The sequence below is a fragment of the Ziziphus jujuba genome, chromosome 2 (assembly GCF_031755915.1).
Source record: "Ziziphus jujuba cultivar Dongzao chromosome 2, ASM3175591v1".
Lineage (NCBI taxonomy): Eukaryota > Viridiplantae > Streptophyta > Magnoliopsida > Rosales > Rhamnaceae > Ziziphus > Ziziphus jujuba.
The window spans coordinates 22597556-22622136 of record NC_083380.1 but is presented as its reverse complement, the minus strand read 5'-3'; the positions used below and the strand labels follow the sequence as shown (position 1 = coordinate 22622136).

At 31.9% G+C, this 24581-nt stretch overlaps 1 protein-coding gene across 1 annotated transcript; it reads left to right on the top strand.

The window, feature by feature from the left end:
- The first annotated feature begins 2034 nt into the window (after nucleotides 1-2034).
- LOC107419070 (dof zinc finger protein DOF5.4) lies at nucleotides 2035-3995 on the top strand. The gene has a single exon (XM_016027791.4). It carries the CDS (start codon nucleotides 2651-2653, stop codon nucleotides 3605-3607), a length of 957 nt encoding a protein of 318 aa, XP_015883277.1. The 5' UTR covers nucleotides 2035-2650; the 3' UTR covers nucleotides 3608-3995.
- Nucleotides 3996-24581: the final 20586 nt, after the last annotated feature.

The following is a 24581-nucleotide window of genomic DNA, read 5'->3' as shown; positions in this document are numbered from 1 at the left end:
TGATTATTGTCATGGTTGTTCCATAGGTTTTCTTATTTTTTCTGTAATATAAAAATCTTTTTTAATGTCATATACATTTTTATTCCATGGTTTTTTCTAAAATATTTTTCAAGCATACATAATAAAACTGTTTTTCAAGAGCATATTAACTTCTTGCCCCAAAAAAAAAAGAAAAAAAAAGTGCATATTAACTAAAGTTTATGTGCATAAATAATAATAAAAAAAACTAAACTTTATATTTATTTGTAATTAGAAAGCAATATTGATATACACGATTGAAGAAAAAAGCAATCCAAAATAAAAGAAAAAAAGTTAAAACTAACATATTAATATTGTTTACCTGGATTCAAATCCATATTTATTAACCAGAAAACCAACAAAAGTAGAAACAGTGTCAGTGGTTTTCTTATCCAAAAACACAGAATGACTTTGATAATAAATCAATGAGATAATTTTAATTGTAAGTCATGAAGTTTGATCTAATTTAGTTTTAATTTCTTAATATTTTTATATTTAAACTGCAGTGTCTATTTTAAGCAGATGTTTATTTACTGTTAGAGAGGATTCTACTTGACAACTGTAATTGCATTCATACCTCTCCATTTAAATATTAATTTAGAGAAAAAAATTCACTTTTTATTTTATTAATATTTATTTTATATAATTAAGTTAATAAAACCGAAGATAAATTAACAAAATTTAAATGTTAAATATGAATTTTATAAAAAAAATTAATAAAATTTGCATCTGTTTTATAAATTTATAAATAAAATTAATAAAAGAGATAAACAAAAAAAAAGAAAATTTTATATAATAAAATTTATAAATAAGCTTATTCAGTTTCTAAAATTTATAAATTTATAAATAAATTTATTTAATTCCTACTACAATTTTTTACCGTACTTTTTAAATTTTATTATGGAAATTATTAACTTTGCTATTCAATCCTAGGGCATTTTGTATAAAATTAACTTCTTAAATTACTAGTTTAATATTTGAATACCATAGCAGCTTATTTTGATTTTTCTTTGCAGCAATTTTGGGAGCATATTCAAGAGAACTTCTGCTTTACTATGGGTATTATCGTTACAGATTTTAGATCAAAGAAATAAAACTCTCCCAAAGTTATCCTGACCACAAATGCAAGAGCTGATTATCCTCCCTAATCTAAAATTCCTAAGCCTCTCATGAGATGTTCTCATATTCTGCATGAATTTTACCCACATCCTCTAAAAACTCAATCACTACATTTAATTTTTTTTCACTTAGTTTGAACGGAGAATTTCATTTCGCAGGTTCCAAGTAAAATAAAAATGAGGGACGAAAAGAGAAAGGGAAAAAAAAATAAAAATTATGTGCATATATATATATATATATATTAAATATGCAATTATATATTTTCAATCTTCTTCATAGGCTTTTTATATTTTATATATTGTTATTTATTGTTTTATTTTTTTCTTTTTTAATGTGTTTTTTCCCCTTTAAGATTCAGAAATAAAGAAAAAATATTTTTTAATTGTTAAATTAGGCTTGAGAGAAAAAATAATTTTAGACATTTTATTCTATTATATATTTTTTAAAAATTATATTTTTGTTTTAAAAATATAAAATGATTTATTTACTTTGATTGTTAATTTTTTTTAAAAAAATAAATGATAAAGATTATAATTAAAATACCAAAAATTGGAAACTTAATTTTAAATTAGAGCAAATTTTAAGTGTTGTAATTAAAATTATCCCTAAATGAATTGAATATGTAGCACAACAGTGGAAGCAGCATACAGTCAGATACATCGTACAGTCACCTCCACTGTTGAGAAAATCACTTTCGACAACTCACCAATAGCATTGGGAGACGTGGAGCGTCCTGATCCAGTTATTACTGACACACCCCCGATTTGCAGAGGGAGCAAAAGCAGCGCAGTGTAGCAGAAGAACAGATAAAATTAAAAAAAAAAAAAAAAAAAAAATGAAAAGGCATAGCCGACAAAGCGACAACCAGATTTTGTGGACAATAACACCCCTGCTTTCTCAACCATCCACCTGTTCAAACTGACGGTTCGATCTTCATCCACGACCGTACGGTCATCCTCTCCCCTCCAACCACACCGCGCCCCACAGCCTCCTCCTTCTGAAATTACACCTTTGTGGCTGTGCCCAAAACTCAAGAGTCAGGAACAGTTTGGCTATGTCTGATAGGGGTGTTTTCGTCTTTTCAGAAATGAGGAGAGGATGATGGTTATTTTGCTGATGTTTTGGGGGTGGTTTGGTAAAATCGAATCCAAATGAAAAATGAAATATTGGAAATAGAAGAGTTGGAAGAAGATATGTGGGGATATTTTGTCAGAGTTCGGTTCTTAGAACTTCCTTTCCTCTGATGTTCTCAAAATACACTCCGCCCGCATAAACACAAAACGCACGAGAACACAAAAACACAGTCAGAGAAAACAGAGAGAGAGAGAGAGATTGGCTTTCAATTTTCAATACTGTGTGAATGCGCACAAGTTTCCCGGTAAAACTTTGCCGGAAAATTTTTCATAGTTTACGGGGACAATTCTAGAATTGGAAAGAAACGTAATATTCTGGTTTTCTTTTTGGGAGATAGAGAGGGATAGAGAGAATTACATAGGAAAAAAGTTTATTTGAAATGCAAGACATTCATTCAATCGGAGGCGGTCGGTTCTTCGGAGGTGGTACTGGAGATCGGAGGCTGAGGCCGCATCACCATCAGAACCACCAGGCCTTGAAGTGCCCTCGTTGCGACTCGCTCAACACCAAATTCTGTTACTACAACAACTATAACCTCTCTCAGCCCCGCCACTTCTGCAAGAGCTGTCGCCGGTACTGGACCAAAGGCGGCGTGCTGAGAAACGTTCCCGTCGGTGGCGGTTGCAGGAAGACCAAACGGTCTAAACCGAAAGCTTCGTCGGCAACGACATCGACGCCGTCGCCTCCACCTCCGGTGGCTCTTGAACGGAAATCGAACTCACACTCCAGCAGCGAGAGCTCGAGCCTCACGGCCAATAACACCAACGCGACTGCCACAACCGAAGCGGTTTCGGCTCCTTCCACGAGCTCGGCTTCTAATTTACTGAACATTCAGGAGTCGAAATTCTTTGTCGCACAGAATTCGAACCCTAGCTTCGAGTCTACGTTGCTGGAGCAAGGTTCGGATTGTGGAATATTCTCGGAGATTGGGAGCTTCACGAGCTTGATCACGTCGTCGGCAGCGACGGAAGCAATGCCTTTCGGATACAGTAACATCTCGGATATTTCGATTTCGCCGTTCCGGTTGAATCAGCAAGGTCAGGACAATCAGGTTCAGCAGACTCAGTGGCATCAGCAAAGCCAGAAGGCCGGGATGAGCATATCTGATCAGGAATTGAAGATGCAAGAGATCACTGGCGGATTGCTCGATCAAACGGCACAAGTTGATTTATCAGGTTTGCAAAACAGATCTGGCGGTGGAGGTTTCGGATCCCTAGGGGATTGGCAACCGGGCGGGGATCAAGGTTTGTTTGATCTTACTAACACCGTTGATCAGACATACTGGAGCCAGAGTCAATGGACTGATCAAGATCACCCTAGTCTCTATCTCCCGTAAATTTCTCACCTTTTTAACCCTTATAAAAAAATATCGAAAAAGAAAAACTCTCAAAATCTCAAACCATACCCAAAAAAAAAAAATTAAATAAAATATCAGAGAGTTTTATTTAAAAAAAATTATGAATATGACTGCTCTTGTATGTAAATTTTTTAATATAATATTTTTTTCTTTCTTAATTTTTTGTTTTTGGGGTTTAATTTGATGGATTTTGAAAGGTGTTTGGGTTTGATCTTGATGTTCATGTGTAACTAACTTTCAATGTTTGTTTGGTTTTTTTTTTTTTTTCCCCTTTAATTTTCATTTTTGGGGGTTTTTGTTTCTAATGTATCTGGATTTTAAATTGAAATCAAATATAGAGAAGAATATAGAGTGTTTTCTGTTTGCTTCTTGGGGTGTGTGTGATATTTTTCATTTCTCTTAACCATTACTATTATTATTATTATCTTTTTTTACGCACTAAGTGCTACTAATTAGCGGCTTTTAAGCAAACCAGTTATGCAACCACTTCGGGACATGACACGTCATCCCAACAGGTGACGACGATGATCAACGGCGTCGTATTAATTTGTTCGTTCTTTTTAATTGTGAGGGGTAGCGTACGGACTAACGTTGAGGGAGTACTACTTGGTTTTAGCAGTCGGCTGGGGGTGTTGGTGCGTGAGGGGACCCACGTGGTAGTGATGAGTCCCATGCGCGATTATGACTCCACGTGGCGGAGATGATGGAGTGGGGAGGCATGTTTGTTCCTTAATGTGTGGGGGCCACGTGGGCTTCTACGATAGGCCGACTGGTGAGAGAGGTCGGTTTGTCGTTGTTCCCCTACACGCACCCCACAACCAAAAAAAAAAAAAAAAAACCACTAAGAAATATTCAGCAATTGAGTGAGTGCGCAACAGTACGGGTTAGATATGGTAGTGTAAGGTGGTGGTGGTGTCTGCAGTGAATGATCATGATCATGATCATCATGATCATGACGTGGAGACTATATGTGTTTTGGAGGACCCCACGTTAGGTTTGGGTGGGGTGGGGTGGGGTGTGTGGTTGTGGTGGTTACTGGTAATATGAGTCAGTAGGGTCCATCTGGGCAAAGTGCTGAAGTGGTCTCCCCCTCATGGATCATGCATTTGGCTCCTACGTTACATTCATATAAAATATACATATTTTTATAAAATCTCTACTATGCAATCACATCTCGTCAATTTTTACATTCTAAAGAGATTGTCGTTATTTGATGAACAGTATTTTCTCCGCAGCTTGAATTATGTCCTCAATATGCCCAATACTCAAATTAGACTGTTCTATTTATTATCGTATTGCGCCTTCTTTTTTTCTTTCTTGGTTAATGTTACTAGATTGAGCCTCATTTGCAGGGAGTACAAGAGAAAAATATTATAACTTTGGATTACAGGAAGGCGCCTATTCCTAATAATTACCCAGAGATTTGTCAGTTTTTTTATTTATATCATGCCACTAATAGAATTCCTAATATTTACATTTTTTGAAAAAATGTAATAAAGAGTAAATAATAACTAAGCAGAAAAAAAGTAATTATTGTTTTTAAAATAAGGTGAAATTCAATTATTGATAAAATATGAAGAGAAACAGAGAAAATTAATGGACAAAAAATCTTCTTGCAACGGCGTATGTGATAAAGATTTTGACAAACTATCTAATGAGGTATTCGTAGTATCTTGTTACATAAATCATTCTCTTTATATGAGATGTGAATTTTAGATTGACTGACTAGGATAATTATAATATGAATGAATGAGGGAGAAAAGCTGCCAGGGATGAAAAACATTCACTACGATTCATATGCTTTTGTTTTGTGGTTGTGTGATGTTATATATGACTGTAGGTGGTTGAATTTATCTTGTACACATGTGCATCGAAAATAATACGAGATGACCTGATATGCCTATTGCATGTGGTACCTCCTTGAGAAAAGTCATGGAATGCTTGATTTTCTGCGCACATTGGGTCCTAAAATGGGAAAGCATTATGGACAAATTTTGGTTTCGGTGGCCGTGTATGGCTAGGAGGCTTTGGGTGGCCATGTAAATTGTAGAATGGAGGAATGTTGAATAAAAGGTGTGAAAACTGAAACCTAGATTTTTGGTACGCCCAAGAAGCCAGAATTATTTATTGAAGCGTATGGTAGGTATTTGCATGCCACTGTGGCGTGGCGGTGACCCACTTGACAGCGTGGTTTCTAATTTTGAATTTTAAAGGCTCCATTAAATTCCCTATATTACCATGTGAGAGGCGTCTTCAGGCTTTCATTATCAATATTTCATAGAGCGAATTCAAGTCGTTCTTTTATCTAGCGTCCATCAGAAAACTATACTACCAAATTATTGAGAATTTATGATCTGAGTTGGACAGCCTTCTTGTAATGAAAGGAGCGAGGTTCAAAACTATCACCATTAATAAAATAAAAAGCAATCCAACTCCACTGTAAAACTACATGCTGGGATGCTTGAAATTATTGCACTAGTCATATAAAAATTATCAAGTCAGGACCATCTTCATAAAATAATTATAAAACTTTAATTTCTTTATCCATTATTGGATTGATTTAAAAATTGAGATTTGAAAATATATTAGTAATTTAATTGAGATTTGAAAATGTATTAATAATTTATTTTAAATTCATATAAGGTTTACTTTCACATTAAAATTCAGTATATACAGTTCAATGTATTTTTAACTTTTATAAACAATTTAAAAACAAATAAAAGAGATTCTAATGGTAAAACCCATTAAAGTGTATTTCATAGGAAAATAACTGTCCAATCAAATGTAATATAAATAGTTATTTAACGAGCTTTTGTGCATTATGGCTCAAGTGATTTGGACTGAGGGAATAAAATGGTTTTTAAGTCAAAATATTGTCAAGTTGCAGAACATAAAGAAAAAAATATTAAATGAGAAAGAAATATGTGAACTAAAAAAATATTAAATGAGAAAGAAATTTGTGAACTAATACTTATAGTAGGGCAAAGTAAGTCAAAAAGGAAATTGAATGCGGTTGCTGATGAAGAAAATGAAATATATTTTTGGGCTTTGAAAAGAAGATGTGAGTGGTACAGTGGATATATTATACATGGCCCAACGTTGAGGTGAGAACCCTTTTTGACAGAGATGGAAAACTAACATAAGGGTCTACATACGAGAGTCGAAGTAAGCAACATGGCTCGGTGATCCTCCTAACTATACGTTATGTCCATGGTACCCCACAATTGTCTGCTCGCAATATACATGTTGTTAGTCCCAGAGCCTAAGACCAATCCTGAGAGCCAAGTGCAATGAGTAGAGATTTTGACCACTGTGTTTGGTACTCAGGACAGAACAAGATCACTGTTTGAACTGAATTGAATGATATGGAATAAAATTTAATTTAGTATTTAGTTTGGTGTTAATCAGATTGGACTATTATTATTATTTTTTACAATGATTAATAAATAAAATTTAATATATTGATTTTTTAAGTGAAGCAAAAAGATTTAAATTAGATAAGTCTTTTATCCAATAATTTCTTAAAATAATTTATCTAACTAATTTATTATTTTATTAATACATAAATATGAAATTTTTATATATTAGACAAGAGTTACATTTCCCATATATAACAAAGAAATAAAAATAAAAAAGAAAGAAAGAAAGAGAGTGAATGATAAAAAGAAAAAAAAAAAAAACCTGAAATGAAAAACTGATAAAGAAAAGAAAGATAAAGGAAGATAAAAAGATTTCTTAGAAAAAAGTGGGACAAAAAGATTAAGAAAAAGAAAGAAAATTGAAAATAATTAATAATAAAAAAAGAACGAAAGAAAGATAGAAAATGAAAGATAAAAGAAAAAAAAACCTGAAATTAAAAACTGATGAAAAAAAATAAAAGTAAGACAAAAAGATTAAAAAAAGAATAGAATGAAAATTTAAGGGAAAAAAAAATAAAGTGGCCAAAAAAGAGAAAAACAAAGATAAAGTGGCCAAAAAAAAAAAAAAGAAGAAGAAGAAGAAGGAGAAGGAGAAACGCATGTTTTCCAGCTGTGTCCATGCCAGACAATTTTAACCCACCCATTGATATGGGTTATTTATCTCACGTCTTCGAAGAATCACGATGCTCTGCTTGTATTTTGAAAATATTTTTGAAATTCTTGATTTTTTAGCCACTAAAACGGTGCCAAACATGAAAAAAGGACCATATTAATATTGTCCTCTCTTTATTCTGTGTACCAAAGCCTTCTAACTTCACCTCAAGGTATGAAGGCAAAGAAAATTTAACTAAATTTATAGGTAATAGTAATATACACCTCTTCTCTGAATATCATTCTTCTCTTCAGGAAAATATATAAAAAAAGTACCATATATGCAAAATGCACGTTCTTGGCCGAACAAATGACCACACCTGGATGCCTGGATCTCACTTTGCCTTGTCGTCGGTGCTACCTTGTTGGTGCCTCCCTCTGTAGTCAAGTTTACTTGGTAGCCTTTTTGGTTTAATAAGGCATCCGGTATCGACTATGAGAAAACTGAGATTTTTTGCTATTTAAAACTGAGTCGTAAATTTTATGATTCAGTTTGTTTGATAGTTCTTATTAGATTTATTATTATTTATTTTTTTTTATAAATTTGGAAAGCTTTTGTTTTGATTAGCTACAATATGGTTTGTCGTCACATCTATTCGTAGAAACTACTAATTGTGTTACTTAAAACATTCTAGAATTAGCTTAAATGAATAATTGTGAATCTAAAAAGCCGTACATTTTGTTTGTTAGCAAGTTTAACCATACCTTGGTACATTTGATTCTTGGTGATGTTTCTCTTTTCTCTTATTGATGGGAGAAATTAGATCTTTCAACTTTTACGAATTAAGTCTCACAGTTGCTATATCTTTCACTTTTATTTATTTATTTTTGGAATAAATGCATTTAACCCATTGAACTATAATAGGGTTTTAAAATTTACCAACCAAACTAAAAAAAAGTAGTAACGTTACCCTATAATTTGTTGTTTTTGTAAGCTCAATACAATTATGCATTTTCAACATATAAATTTTACAATCAAATAATATTTATTGTTGGTAAGTAATTGATATGTACAATCGAAAAGTCATATATTCGACACATCAAAATAAATAGAAAAATTATTATAAATTAAAAAAAAATAGGAATTTTACAAAGTTAATTATACACTTTTAATGTTGTTTTACTAAAAAATTATTTTGTTATATTTTATTTCATTTTTAGCTCGTATATATGTCTAATTTTACTAAAAATTAATAGACAAAATTGAAAACATAGAGGAAAGTGAAAAAAAAAAAAATGAAAATGCCATATGATAGTTTTAACTGTTTAAGGATAAAGTGGAAAATATTTCTTTTGGTCAAAATAAAATGCAAAGTGTACAATAACGTAAAAGGCACTAATCGTATCTAAACCCCTTCTTTTTTTTTTTTTTTTTTTAAATAACGGAAAAATATCTATGTTAACAGTAATTTACCATCTCATACATCCCAATCGAGGGCCTTCAACTGTGTCTTTATGGCCAACAGCGCAGGTCCCGGAGGATGAAAAGAGAGATTATACTATTCCGTGCAAATCCAACAGGGAAGAAAAGCATGGGGCAGGGGTACTAGCTAGACGATGACTTATAGGTCAGATTTTGATGTGACTTGTGACTTGCTGAAGGGGCCTGCACGGTGCCTCTTCTTTACGGCCTAAAGCCGTGGGAGGGTCCAATTTAAGACATGACATTAGGGACTGGACCATGCTGTGTGTGACAATTATGTGGCATGGATTATGACCGAAAATTAGAGCCTCCTTGTTGGGTAGATATACTTTGCCTTGTTTGTGCCTTTGTGGTCCTTCTACTTGGTGTTTGCAGTTGGCAACCTTGATATATATTGTATATTTATATATATAGTTAGTATGTTATCAAGAAAGAATTCGTTGCTGATTTGTCCAGGATCTTAACTTATATCCGAAAGTAACTCAGTTATATTTGTATATAAATTTAGTTATATCCATAATAATTTGTTCTTAAATATCCGAAAGTACCGTTATATTTGTATGTAAAGTTAGTTATATCCATAAAAATTTGTTCTTAAGTATATTCTTTCCAGATAAGAGAAAAGCTATGGATGGTTTTAACATTATGTTAGTTTTAGGATAACATAAAATGTTGAAATTTAAAAAAACTTAATGATTGGATAAATATGAATGTGGTGATATATTAAAATTCTATTTCAATAAAATGAATTTGGTATAAATCCAAAAAAATATAAATATATTTTTAAATTTAAATCTTAAAAGTGATTTGAGGGCTGATAAAGGAATCCATAATAGTTTAATCATTGAATTTACCTAATTTAAGACTAGTTATATATATAGGATTTACCTAATGTAAGACAAGTTATATATATATATATATATATATATATATATATATATATATATAAACAACCATGCTTTTATCAGGTTGCCTAGATAATTTTAGTATTAGATTTTTCATTATTAGTTTTTAGATTATATCAAAAGTTAGAATTTAATATAATAGTTTTAGTATAAGATCTTTCATTCTTTATTTTCATTCACATTAAAGACTAAAATTTAAAATTTAATTATTGACCAAGGAAAACCTTATAGGGACCATATGACCATAAATAATTTTTTTTAATCTCATCTCTAAAAGCGATCCAAAACTGAAAAATGAAGTTCTAATGCTAATGATCTATTAGATTGACTCGATACTAGCCTAGTTGATTAATTGATGATCGAGTTAATATCAAATTCCTGGCCAATAAAGTCAAAAACTTTGCTTGATTGAATCCCACAAATGCACGGATTGCTCAAATAATAAAGAAAATAAGTAAAAGATCATTCCCACAAGGATTGACACACTAATTTTTTTTTTTATACATATATTTTTAACCAATTACTAGACTTTTTCATTAATTAACTTTATCTAGGAAATCACCAACAAAACAACTTAAAATGAACTATAAGCTAAATTAACAATTAAAGCTATGCAAAATAAAAATAACACCATATAAATTGTTACTGAATTCTATGAATAAAAGTTTCAGGACCATGATTTTACTTGAGCCAAACATATGACTTCTTAATTTGGTTATTAATGACTATCTTTTTTTTGTATCCTATTATCAATAAAGAGTTTCAAAACTCATTCACTCCTTCTCTTAAGGCAGGCAAAATACATAGAAATTTAACTTAAATTAGAATTTCTTCCTAATTCTACTAATGAACTATACAATCAATTCTCTTTCTAGTTATCTAAGCAAAATTGGTTAACAAACTCAATCAAAACTAAGATTAAGGTTTTCCAAAACCTAAATAGGCTATTTCAAGCTCATGATAGCTCTTAGGTTTATTTTCTCCTATTAATATACCAAATTAGACTTACTGAAGTACTGATTCTTCAATTTAGATATACCTAATAAATTTGTTAGTCTAATTAGGTATGTTGATCAATTAATTCAAGGAAACACATATAATTAGATAAAAATTATATAATTAATAGATCAAATCTATCCATTGTAAATAAGATATAAACCTCATTAAGGCCCTAGACCAAATCTATCATTGCAAAGGCTTTATCTTTATGTCTCTAACTTAGCTCTTAAGGAATCATTCAAAATAAGTTCAAAAACTTCAATATTTTGCAAATATTCTTCGAAAACCTTTTTGAAGCTTTTTCTACAAAAGAAGAACAAAACATATAAAAAATAACTATAAGTTTGAGAAATCAAATAAATAATTAAATTTAGATAAGTTCGATTAGTGAATAAAATGCTCACTAATTGCATTCCCAAACTTAAATATTTGTTTGTCCTCAAGCAACTTACTCAAAAACAAAACAATTAAACAACTCAAGCTTAATCCATAACAATTAAAAAAAAAAAAAAAACTAAGAACTTAAAAACAAGCCAACTTTAAAATCAAACTTGAAAATTTAAAAATTGAAAAACAAGTCGAATATATTATGAGTATAATGGCCTTAGAGAAATCAAGCAGTAGTGTTAAACAATGATTTCAAAATATATATGAAACTTGACACTCTTATTTTACATTTATTAAGCTATTGCTTCTAAAGTATGTGGGTGTGTAAAAATCAAGTCATGGCACTCAATATTATGCCTCCAGATGGATCTACACTAACTAGGGTTTTAAAATTAAACACTAGCTTCATATGCTTAAATGATCTTAAACTATCCATTACTGTAGAAAAAAAGCAAAATTTGAGATCAATATGTCTTTATCAGCTTGTAATGAATACAATAGAGGAGCGAATGTAACGACCCATGCAAAACTACACTTGTTGAACAAGTTTGACTAGTTTTGACTAAGTGGACTGTATGTTTATCTCTAGTTGACTTTTTCTATGATTAATATTTTGATTTGATTGTTATGTCATTGTGTAGAGCTCGTCGATGTAAATTCATATGCAAGCCAAATTCCGAGTTATAGATAAAAAGTTATGGTACTGAAAAGTTTTAAGTATCGGTTTTATATCAGTGTCCAAAGAAGTCCCAAGTTTTTATCTGTTAATGATCCAAGGCTCTATATAAGCCTTGGGAAGAGTTTTGAATAGAAAAGAAACTCTGAAATACCCATTTTGTCCCCCAAACCCGACAAATTTCTCTCTAGACCCATGGATCCGAACCGGATCACCCCAAATCTGTTTAACGCCCAACCGGGCCAAGACCGTTTTGTCCAAATTTGGCCATTATCCTTATGCACACTCTAGCCACCCATATTACCCACCTTTTGATGACAACGTTGGTTAAATTTTAGGCCAAATTGTCGGTCCACATGCTGGGATCGGCTGTTTGAAGCAGGAGGCGGACGTTTTGCATTTTTCAGCCGTTTAGCTATTTTTGGCCATTTCAGGTCAACCCACACACCTATCCCACCAGTTTTGGTCCCTCCGAACTCATTCCCGTGCTCCGTTTTCCAAGATTCCTCACCATTTGAGAGGTACATCAACAGGGAGTTTGGCCGAGTTTTGCGACAAGTTTTCTGGCCACCGGTGACACTTTTGGACCGAGGTGAGCACACAATTATATTTATTTTATCTCTTAAGCTTTCCATTGATTTACATTTTGTGAATTTTGTATATCGTTTGATAATTTTTCTATTTTTGGATCAATTAGTTAAATACCGAATAAATTGTGATTGTGTTTGGATGAAATTGGTCAAATTGGTTAAATTGAGGTTATATTAGTGTAATTGAATATTAATAGAAACCTTTGGAAGGTTCAATTTCGAAAGATTGAGCTTGGGGTGAAAAACTCCAATTTTGGGTATCGGGTCCTAAGAGTACGCAGTATAATTGGACCGGTCGATGTATAATTTATGTAATTTTATAGTTATACAAATCATTTCAAGATATTTGGTACACACCAATATCTTTGGTTTAGTTATTGGAGTATGAGAAATATTTTTATTATATTGCAGACACTCATGTTGAGTTTAGAGGTGATCCTGCAGGGTAACAGGAGTTAGCATTTATAGTACTGTGAGTAGTTATATTATTTTAAAATGTTTTGGGTATATAGTATAACATATATGTGGTTTGAATATTTTATGTATATACCGTTTGATTGAAATGTTTGTTTTATGCATATATAAATATCTGCCTTTATATATATGTGTTATCATTTTATGTGATTTTTGACAATATTTTAGAATTCATAAATGGACTTGTGGTATTTAAATATCTTGGTATTTGAATTGAGGTTTTAAATCATTTTGGAAAATAATTGATTTGAGAAAGCAGATTGAAACTTATATAATTTTAAGCATGTTCAAGTATTTTATAATTTTATGTACTTAAAATTGGTTTATGGTGATATATATTTCACTGTGATATTTTTGCTTTTAGCATGAAATAACAATTTGAAAATTTTGAAATATTTAAATAAGCAGTTGAGTTTGAATATTAAATTATGATTTATAATATAATATTGTTTGGAAAAGTATGATCTCATAAGATTGTTTTACGAATATTGTATTGTTTATTTATAATTGATGTACCATATAGTACCAGTGTTCGGATCAATATTATATTATAACGCGGGTTGGCCACGGTGCTATGATGTTGGATTCATCCCAACGATTTATTATTTCCATGGGCCACAAGGTTAAACTCATTCCAACGGTTTATTATTGCCATGAGCCGTGAGGTTGAGTACATCCCAACGGTTTATTATTTTCATGATACCTTTCGTACATTAAGGGTCGTGAGGTGGGTGTACCCTATGGTTTACGGTTTGGTATATCGTATGGTACATTGTATATGTTCTGGGTATATTGTTGGTTTTCCAATATTATGATTATTACTGCACTTTCATAATTATTTGTGAAATTATGTTTATAATATTTCATGCTCAATATTTATATCTTGATTAAGATATTTTATAAAATTATAGTGGTTGTTCACTTTATACTTTTTTGAGTATCGGTTTTATGATATTGAATTGGGATATAAGTTTGGATTTTGTGAAATAATTTTAAAAAGGGGAACCTTTCAAAAGAGTGGAATGAGAGGTCTTAAGAGAAATTTTACGGAAATAAAATTTTACTTTCCTCACCCACTTGTCTTGACTTCTCATTCGCTTCGACAAGATTGTCCTTCCTCTTGGACAAACGTGGCCTCTGCCACCCAGCCGCACTGGCTTATTCTTTCTTCCCCACTCTTTGCGGCCGTCAAGACTTTTGATCAAAATGGATCTATTTTTGGTATTTTCTGTCTATTCTTGAGACCAATACCCCAAAAGAATCACATGGCTAACAAGCCCTTAACTACCCAAAAGAACTGTACTACCTCCTAAAAGAGGTGCATTGACCGACCATGGCCTTTAAGAAGGAATGTGCTTCTTGCGACTACTATGCCATTCACTGAGTTTTTTTTTATCTCATGTTTTACTTGTTTTAAATTCAATCCCCTAGGTTTAGGCAGTTAGTGGTAGTATACCTCATGCATGGCTTGTTATTTTGTGCTTTTCGCTACAGTAGTAATACTTGTCTTTCTTTATTTATCATTATTTTTTGAGACTTATTTATATAAGTTATTCTTTTAAAATTTACAAATACTCTTAGAATGCTCTGATCTTGAACATAATATTGACCGTATTTTATATGTGTTGTTATGCCTATACTATGATGGGCTATAGTTATGGACCATAGTTTTGGATTTGTATGTTGTTGTGGTTTTATCTATATATGAGGTATTATCTGATATTGCTTATATTCGTTTGTCCATGTTTTAAGTGAAGTTCCATTGGATATTCTCTAGATATTGTCTAGTGGGACTTCACCAGACGGGACCATCCGAAAGATCCTGGGAGGATTCTTAAGGTGGATCCTGTCAGAGAAGCTCAATGAAAGAAAGAAATAAAAAAAAGGTAAATAAATATTAGAAGAAAACCTTACCTTAAAGATCAATGACTATGTATTCAAGTAACAAGTACTCCTTTACAAAGACAAATCATTCAAAAATGAACAACCATCTAAAACTTATTTATTATTTTTCCTTGCAGTCAACTTATCCACTAATCTCCAAACTAATCATCATTCAAAAATACCACACTTAACACTCATTTAATAATAGGGTTTTATCTCATCATAACAAAATACTCCATGATATCATGTATATTTGTATAGAAACAAAGCAATGCCCAAAAAATTTATTAGAAAAATTTATTTCTCTTCAATTACTTTTTTTTTTTTTTCCGTTTCACTTTTACTTTAACTTTTACTTTTTGAAATATATACTTCTAAATTTATTTTTTATGAACAATTTTTCTTGAAAAGGGGTAACAATTCATTGTTCATTTTAAATTTATTATTATTATTATTATTTACATACAAAGCGAAGCAAAGATGTTTTTGTAATGTGTTTTAGGATGAGATTTTAAAATTTTTTCTTATGAACATTTTTTCTTGAAAAGAGGTGACTCACTTTTAGTTTTTAATTTTTAATTTTATTATTATTATTATTATTATTATTTACAAAGCAAGGCAAATATATTTTAATTTTTCTTATTCTTGTAATATGTTTTAGGACAAGATTTTCAAATTTTATAAGTAACACATAAATATGATTAATCATTTATCATATTATCCAAATTTTGAACATTGTGCTCAATCTAAGCCCACACATCTCACAAAAATATAAGAAAAATAAAAGAATCAACTCTTATCAAATAACCACTATTATTCTTCAAAACTTAGCTCACAGTCTATTCTCCTTACATATCACGAGTAGATTGTCATATTAATAAGAAGTTTTTTTTGAAAATTATATGAATTTTAATAATAAACTTTCTTAGAAGCACAAATTACAATTACAACCTTTTAGATTTGCCCTAGGTACATGTTACTACTACTATAAAAGAATTCATCTTAAACTACCCCTACCGTCAGTCAAGCTTGGTTAAATATAACAGCCAAAGGTAATTTCGTAGTTACACTTAAAACCGATTTTTTTGTTCCCCACCGTTCTTCTTTCCTCTCTCATCCAATATCTTTTCTTTGCTCCTCCTCGCCATCTTCTTTTCCATCCAAAACCATATCTGCAACCATCATATCTGCTGAAGCATTTTTTTTTTTTTTTGGTTATGTTTTTTGGGAAACACCATAGGTTTTCAATCTCTCTGGGGCTATCAATATTCTTTTGTTTTTATTGTTTCCTTTCTTCCTTCGTCTCCCACTTTTTGATCTATCTTCGAAAACAAAACCAAGCTTGAGAGAAGACACATCTATGGCTACACATTAAGGGCTTTTGATTTGGGTTTTATCAGGTTTAGTAATTGGTAGTATTTCCTTGTGTGTTTCACCTAATATATATATATATATACATATATATAAGTTTGTATTTTTCCTCTTGAACATATCGACTGGATTGGAGTTTCATGGCTGTTTATTTGCAAAATATTTTAGATAATGTAAAATATGGAGAATTGAGAATTGAATTATGGTGATGAGGAGAGGAGAGATTGACGAAATTAAAATTGCAATTGGAACTGGTTTGTTCACACTTCAGATCTGGATGCAACGATTTTTTTTCCCCAAAAAAAGAAGAAAAATCTCATTTACTTTTTATTTTCTGCCAATTTGCTATTTAAAATATTTAATATAAACTTTGTTAGCTTACTAAGAAATAAAATATTTCTCCAATTATAATAGTTTTATTGGATTAATAATTTATTTGTACTTTGATATTTATCCATTTGATTTAAAAATATTACATGCCATTAATAAACATATTGATAACCTTTTTTTTTTTTTTCCCCTTTTTTGAGGAACATATTGATAACGTTAATTGATAAGATTTCAACTGCATTTATTATTGATAGAGTTAATCGAAAAAGAAAAGTAATGTAGGTGGTTAATAGTTTTTAAATACATGTTCACTTAATGAGAAACAAAAATAAAATAGAAATAATTTAGGAAAAAAAAATCTAAAGGAGAATAATTAAATTAAAATTTATTATTAGCTTTTTTATTAAAAAAAATTAGTAATCAACATGATAAGTATTATAAAGTTCTTTATTATTTATTTGATATAAATAATAGTAAGGAACAGTAAACATCAAACGTCAATAAATTATTTACCAAAAAAATAAAGTCAACAAATTTTTAAATGTATATTAAAAAATGCGGTAAATTAGGAGTCGTAAGTGACATCCTATAATTTTTTTTTTTTAAAATTAAGATGTGTTTTCCTTTGCTGGAGTTATCTAAAATAGAATGGATAATTTAATATTTTAACAAAAAGTTACCATTAACTAGGGGCATAATTGACATTTGTGTAGTCATACCGGTCAAACCATTACCATAATTTTTCAAAATGATAGTAGTCACATGTAATTATGCCAAAACTAACGGGTACTATAAGAAATTTGCCCTTCTTAAAATGTAAAGGTAAGATAAAAATCAAACATAAAAAATTTATAAAGATAAGGTAAATAAGATAAATGAACAAGAATAATCTAACATAACTAGTGCATCCTAATAAGTTTAAAATAAGTACTAACAATTAAATGATTTTAAAGGACAGATTTTACAAAAGGCTCAATCTCTAAATCATCTCCCAAATCAAGCAATTATTTTGGATTTCCCCTCAAATAAAGCTCATGCAAGTTCTAGAGCTACATAAAATAATGTATTATTAACTAATATAAATTTTCCTAGAAAATAAACTAAATTCTCAAGATCCTCCCAAAATTATCTATTGGAACCCTACGATAGCCCCGATTAAAGGAAATTCTATTGAAAATTCTATAAACAATTTGACAGTATCTTCACTGTAAATTGGACTTTTTCAAATATTTCTTACATAGAAAACTTACTCTAAAAATATATATTCATCTTATTCTTCCATCCTTACTATAAATTTTCATAAATTTGCAGAACTTCAATATTAATAACATAAAAATATAAATAATGAATCATAAATACATTTTTATATATCAAGATCACTCCCAGAGTTCATACCAAAACTTTGGAATAGCCTCGACTCTTTCGCAAATTTTAACTCAGCAAAGGGAACACACTGATAAGAACCTAGAGCGACCTGCCTCTAGAGCCATAACAAAGATTGAATTAGACCATTTAATTATAAGTTATTAATGGAAGACCTCAACCCGTTATCTATATTTAAGGTAAGAACCTTGGTATGGTGAAGACGCCACAATAGGGTGCGGAATAACCTATTGATAAGTCAAATTTGAACTCCACAAACAAAGCTTGAAAAAGTTTGATATAGTTCTTACAGAACCAAGAGAATCTCTTTCACTTTGAATCAAAATTGTAATCTCCCATTTATTCATGACTTATGTGCCTTTAAATAGGCAAAATAAATTACAAAGCTTTCCTAAATTTGCTAAAAGTAAAGGTAGAATAATAATGGACGAAAATTAGGTTTAGGAAACCTAATTTTGATAGGTTTAGGAAACCTAATTTGGTTTGGTTTAGGAAACCTAATGTGGTTAGGTTTAAGAAACCTAATTTAGCTCCTAGTTTCCTAATTTGAATGGCCTTTAATTCTTTGACCAATTCAACTCTAATAAAATTAGGAAAGTAATTTAAAAACCTAATAAAAACTAAATTAGGAAAGTAAATAGGCAATATGCCAAAATCCAATCAAAACATAAATAAAAATTAATATTTTCTTAATTATAAAATTTGGCCAAGCTTAGTTGGATGCCATGTCACCATATGATGCCACATTACCATGTTGTAGAAGTCCATGCGTTAAACTCTCTTTCATGTTGGCATCCACCATCCCAATCATATAGACCAATTTTAGTTCATCTTCACTAATGAACTTGCTTCCTTGGGTTGAAAACATCTCTTGGATTAAACCATTTAGTGCCTCTTTCAATCTCTTTGCTCGTGCTCGGGTTATGGATCCTGTAGACATTTGAAGTGGATTTGAGCTCCATCTTGAAGGACTCTTGGTCATGTCCTCATCATTCCCCTCCTCTTGAAAAGGATTTGTCCTCAAATCATCACCTGCACAAAAAAGAGATAAATCAGCGACATTAAAAGTAGCACTCACATTATACTCACTTGAAAGATCCAACTTGTAGGCATTGTCATTAAGTCTCTCCAATATTTGGAAAGGACCATCTCCATGTGGCATGAGTTTAGACTTTCGTTGTTTTGGAAACCTCGACTTCTTTATGTGCAACTAAACCCAATCTCTTGGGTCAAACACTTTCACAACAAATTCTAGAAATACAAGTTCATGTTTGCAAAAATCACACTTCTTAAGGTTAGCAAATAATCTTTCCTTCCTAAGCACTCCTAAAGTTATTCTAAGATGCTCTACATGCTTACGTAGATTTCTATTATATACAAGAATATCATCAAAATCAACAACCACAAATTTCCCAATAAATGGACGCATGACATGCTTCATTAATCTCATGAAAGTGCTAGGTGCATTAGTTAATCCAAATGGCATAACCAACCACTCATATAAACCATGTTTTGTTTTAAATGCTGTTTTCCATTCATCACCTTCCTTCATGTGAATTTGATGATAACCACTCTTAAGATCAATTTTTGAAAACATGCATGCACCATACAATTCATCAAGTATATCATCTAACCTAGGAATAGGGTGACGATATTTGACAGTTATATTGTTAATAGCCCTACAATCTACACACATTCTCCATGTTCCATCTTTCTTAGGGACTAATAACATAGGTATAGCACATGGACTCATGCTCTCTCTAACATATCCCTTTTCAAGCAATTCACTTACCTGCCTTTGAAGTTCCTTTATCTCCTTTGGATTACTCCTATAAATCGGCCAGTTTGGAATTGTTGATCCTGGAACAAAATCAATTTGATGCTCGATCCCTTTAATCGGTGGTAACCCACTTGGAATCTCCTCAGGAAAGATATCATCGAACTGCTGCAAAAGAGAAACAATTGAACTAGGCAAAACAGATTCATCAGGGTTAGTTAAATGATTCATATATGCTTTTTTGTACATCATTACAATCATAAGCTTTCTACAACAAAAAAACTTCTTCATCTCACTCTGTTTTGCATAAAAACTCTCTTTTTTCTTTCCACTCTTTTTCTTTTCCTTTTCACTCACACTCTCATCCTCACCACTCTTTTTCTTCTCTTGGTGGTTGGATACAGTTTGATTGTGTTGTTGTTTAGCTTCTCTGTGGCTTTGTCAAGCCAATTGATCATCAAAAACTTATTTAGGAGTCATCGGCATAAGCACCACTCGTTTACCCTTGAAATTGAAGACAACCTTATTAGTTTGACCATGATGATTAGTATCTCTATCAAATTGCCACGGACGTCCTAAAAGTAAATGACCAGCTTGCATTGGTACCACATCATAAATAACCTCATCTTCATAATCACCAATAGAGAATGCAATCTTCACTTGCCTATTCACCTTCAACTCTCCACAATCATTAAGCCATTGTAGCTTATATGGTTTTGGATGCTTCATAGTGGGTAAACCTAACTTTTCAACCATAGTAAGACTAGCAACATTAGTACAACTTCCTCCATCAATAATCATACTACATACCTTATCCTTGACTTTGCACCTAGTATGAAAGATGTTCTCTCATTGTACTTCCTTCTCATCTTTATACACAGTTAAAGCTCTTCTAACAAGTCCCCTCTAACTGGATACTTGTAATCTTCTTCATCTTCATCACCAACATCCTCCAATGGTGGCATGGATTCATTGTCTGACTCTTCTTCTTCAGTTTGAATGTCTCCACTTTTCCGAATCACCATGACCCTCTTATTAGGACACCTTGACATTTGAAGCACATGATATTTCGATTTTTAGTTGAAGATGAATCGGATTTACTTACTTGCTTAGATGAGGATAGTTCGGCCTTAACTTCGAATTTAGGCCGTGTGGTGGCTTTATCTTCAAACTTGGGATTCCATGTGGGTGGGCTTGCTTTCCAAGTGTGTTGAGCAATACTAGGTCTTGTGGTACCCCTCCTCTTGAGTTGTTGCTCTACTTTGATGGCCATGTGCAGCATCTCCTCAATCTCCACATAATGGTACAAGTCCACTTGATTTGCTATTTCCTTATTCAAACCAGCCAAGAAACGTGCCATTGTAGCCTCCATGTCCTCTCAACATTAGCCCTCATGATAAGGATTTTCATCTCCTTATAATAGTCCTCCACACTTCTATTTGCTTGAGAAAAGCTTTGTAATTTCTGAAAAATGCTCCTATAGTAATGGCTAGGTACAAAATACTTCCTCATCAAAGCCTTCATCTCCTCCCATGTATGTATAGGTCTTTGTCCTGCTTGCCTCCTAGAAATTGTCTCTTTGTCCCACCATCCAATAGCATAGTCCGTGAATTCAACAGCGGCTAATTTCACCTTTTTTGCCTTGGAGTAGTTCTGACAATCAAATACCATCTCAATCCTCTTCTCCCACTCGAGATATGCTTCTGGATCATTTTTACCTTGGAATGATGGTATTTTCATCTTAATTCCTCCATAGTCACTGCCTCGGTCTAACCTCTCTCTCCCACGGAGTTGGTTGGTTTCCGAACCAATGTCTTCCTCTTCTTCCTCATAGTCATCTCCCACACGTTCCCATTCTTCCCTTCTTGGAGTATTTCTTCCTCTACCACATCCATGAACAAACCTTTGTAGAGGTTGTGGCTGTGGTGTTTGGATTGATGATTCCATCCTATCCAACCTATCATGGATCTGCCCCATCTCCAACCGTAGTGCACTTCGAAGTTCTCCCACCATGGCTTGAATGTATAACTTCGGATCAGCCACACCTGGAGTTTCATCCATGCTTTCTTTGCTTTTATCTTGTGACATGATTTTTTTGCAAAATTTGTTAGTAAAAAAGAAAGGCCTCACAACACTCCCTCACGTGTCTCACTCAAATTCAAGGTCACTCGTGTTTGTACTCTAGTTATAGTTCGGCTTTTACCCTCTATAATTCTCACCTCTCTTGCCTTTTACCACTCTAGTAATTCTATTTGGTTCTTTGTAAACTAATTTCAAACTAAAACAAACTAGCAAGTAACAATCCAAATAGACCTACCAAACAGTTATGAAAATAAGGCTAAAAAGACAAATAGAATGAAAAGTAACAAGAAAAAGGCAACGATGAAAGCTCAACAAGAAATTTAACAAGAACAAAAGAAACTAGAATGTGAGGAACAAATTGGAATGAGATTCGCAAAATGGAATTAGTGAAAATTCAACAAACCTTATCTTCAGTATTGATTTTGGCTTGTTTTTGGTGCTCCTCAAATCAGCTAAAAAATTTCACTACCTGGTTTCTCTTAAAATCTCAATAATTCAATGCCACAAACCACAAGAACAATATTTTCTTTTTTTTTTTTTTCACTCACACAACATAAAACAACTACAGTAGCAAAGATCAACACCAAAAATCCACCAAACACGTGGCCTCCAACAAAAACAAAAGTGCATTTTATTTTATTTTCTTTTATTTTTAAGATGCAGAATGTGTATGATGATAGAAGCAACCTCAACCTAATGCTAAGATTGCAGAGTAAAAAAAAAAAAAAAAACCAAGAAAACAATGAAACAAAAGAAAAGAAATAGATAGATTAAACCTGTAATTAGAAACTAGCTTTGATACCAAATTGACATGAACCTAGAGCGACCTGCCTGTAAACTCGTAACAAAGATTGAATTAGACCGTCTAATTACAAGTTATCAATGGAAGACCTTGACCCATTACCTATATTTAAAGTAAGAACCTTGGTATGGTGAAGACGCCACAATAGGGTGCGGAATAACCTATTGATAAGTCAAATTTGAACTTCACAAACAAAGCTTGAAAAAGTTCAATATAGTTCTTAGAGAACCAAGAGAATCACTCTCATTTTAAATCAAAATTATAATCTCCCTTTTATTCATGACTTATGTGCCTTTAAATAGGCAAAATAAATTACAAAGCTTTCCTAAATTTGCTAAAAGTGAGGGTGGAATAATAATGGATGAAAATTAGGTTTAGGAAACCTAATGTGGTTAGGTTTAGGAAACATAATTTGGTTTGGTTTAGGAAACCTAATGTGGTTAGGTTTAGGTTTATTTAGCTCCTAGTTTCCTAACTTAAATGACCTTTAATTCTTTGACCAATTCAACTCTAATAAAATTAGAAAAGTAATTTAAAAACCTAATAAAAACTAAATTAGGAAAGTAAATAGGCAACATGCCAAAATCCAATCAAAACATAAATAAAAATTAATATTTTCCTAATTATAAAATTTGGCCAAGCTTAGTTGGATGCCATGTCACCATATGATGCCACATCACCATGTTGTAGAAGTCCATGCGTTAAACTCTCTTTCACGTTGGCATCCACCATCCCAATCATATGCACCAATTTTTAGTTCATCTTCACTAATGAACTTGCTTCCTTGGGTTGAAAACACCTCTTGGATTAAACCATTTAGTACCTCTTTCAATCTCTTTGCTCCTGCTCAGGTTATGGGTCCTGTAAACATTTGAAGTGGATCTGGGCTCCATCTTGAAGGGCTCTTAGTCATGTCCTCATCACACACTCTCATAAATTTATAGTCGCTTACACCTCCCACTTACTACAATTCTACATATTCATAGCACTCCATAAGTATTTATACAGCTCGTAAATGTAAACAAAAATATACATATAATCCTAGGTCCATGATGCTAGCAACAATAATGATATAACCATAATAATGAAGATAACAATAATAGCAATACTTCTAATAACATCTTCGCCATTGAAAACCAAAGTAAATACATATCTTTATATATATATATATATATATACGAAAATTCTATGGTGAGGATGGTCCGCATGAGGACCGCAGTATTAGTGACAGTTTTTTATAGTATTAACGATGGTTTTTTAGAAAATCGTCACCAATACTATGAAAAACCGTCACCAATACTATGGTTCGCATGAGGACCGTCTGCACCATAGACGGACTGTATATATATATATATATATATATATATATATATATATTTATATATATAATCCTCCAAAGGTCTTGAATTGCCTACTTTACATTGAACTATTTGCTCGAGAGTTGAAATATCGGCCTTAAGGCTACCATATCAACTTGAATGCTGATATACTTGTTCGAAGGCTGAGATACCTGTCTAAGGTTGCTATATTTGCCCAAAAGCTGAGATACCTGTCTAAAGGTTGAGATACCTACTTGAAGGCTAGTTCGAATCTCTATTATCGTTACTTGTACGAATTTCCTCACTACTTAACTAGGTTATGAACACACTTTCAAATCCAAAAAATCACTAATTAGAATAAATGCAAATGATAATAACAATAACAACAACAACAACAACAACAACAACACAACAACAACACAACAACAACAACAACAACAACAACAACATAATTATGACAATATAGTAGAATGGTATAATC

Bases quoted from the DNA above. Each gene is read 5' to 3' on its own strand.
- LOC107419070 (XM_016027791.4), top strand. From the start codon at position 2,651: ATGCAAGACATTCATTCAATCGGAGGCGGTCGGTTCTTCGGAGGTGGT.